Here is a 380-nt window from a genome sequence, read left to right as displayed (position 1 = left end):
CAGCAGCAAAGCAGCAGCAACAAGCAGCAGCAGCAACACGTCAGCAGCAGCAGCAGCAGCAGCAGCAGCAGCAACAGCAGCAGCAGCAGCAGCAGCAGCAAGAGAAGATGCTGCTGTATAGTGAGGTGTACATACACCGTAAGCCCTTACCCAAGGAGACTTATACGCTGCAGTGAGGGTTTCTTCTGTTTGTGTTTGTGTTTGTATATTTTGTTGTTTATTTATTTTATTATTTTCTGTATTGCTGTTTGTTTTCTTTGTTGCTGCTGCATCTGCTGCTGCTGCTTCTCCTGCTCCTGCTGCTGCTGCTGCTGCTGCTGCTGTTGCTGCTGCTGCTGCTGCTAGCTGCTGCAGCGCCCGCGCCTTCAGGCTGCAGTGCT

General features: G+C 51.3%; 1 protein-coding gene across 1 annotated transcript in view; it reads left to right on the top strand.

Moving 5' to 3' along the window:
* EMH_0070630 (uncharacterized protein) overlaps positions 1 to 380 on the top strand; it is a gene marked incomplete at both ends in the record, with an annotated part of 2,117 nt that overhangs the window by 842 nt on the left and 895 nt on the right. Inside the window, one exon of the mRNA XM_013498997.1 lies at positions 7 to 125. Within this exon, the coding sequence (XP_013354451.1) occupies positions 7 to 125 (119 nt within the window). The remainder of the gene's footprint in view (positions 1 to 6; positions 126 to 380) is intronic.

Source organism: Eimeria mitis, genomic scaffold (assembly GCF_000499745.2).
Source record: "Eimeria mitis Houghton genomic scaffold, Emh_scaff3898, whole genome shotgun sequence".
Lineage (NCBI taxonomy): Eukaryota > Apicomplexa > Conoidasida > Eucoccidiorida > Eimeriidae > Eimeria > Eimeria mitis.
Note: the sequence above shows the minus strand (reverse complement) of the source record. Positions and strands in the feature narration are given on the sequence as shown.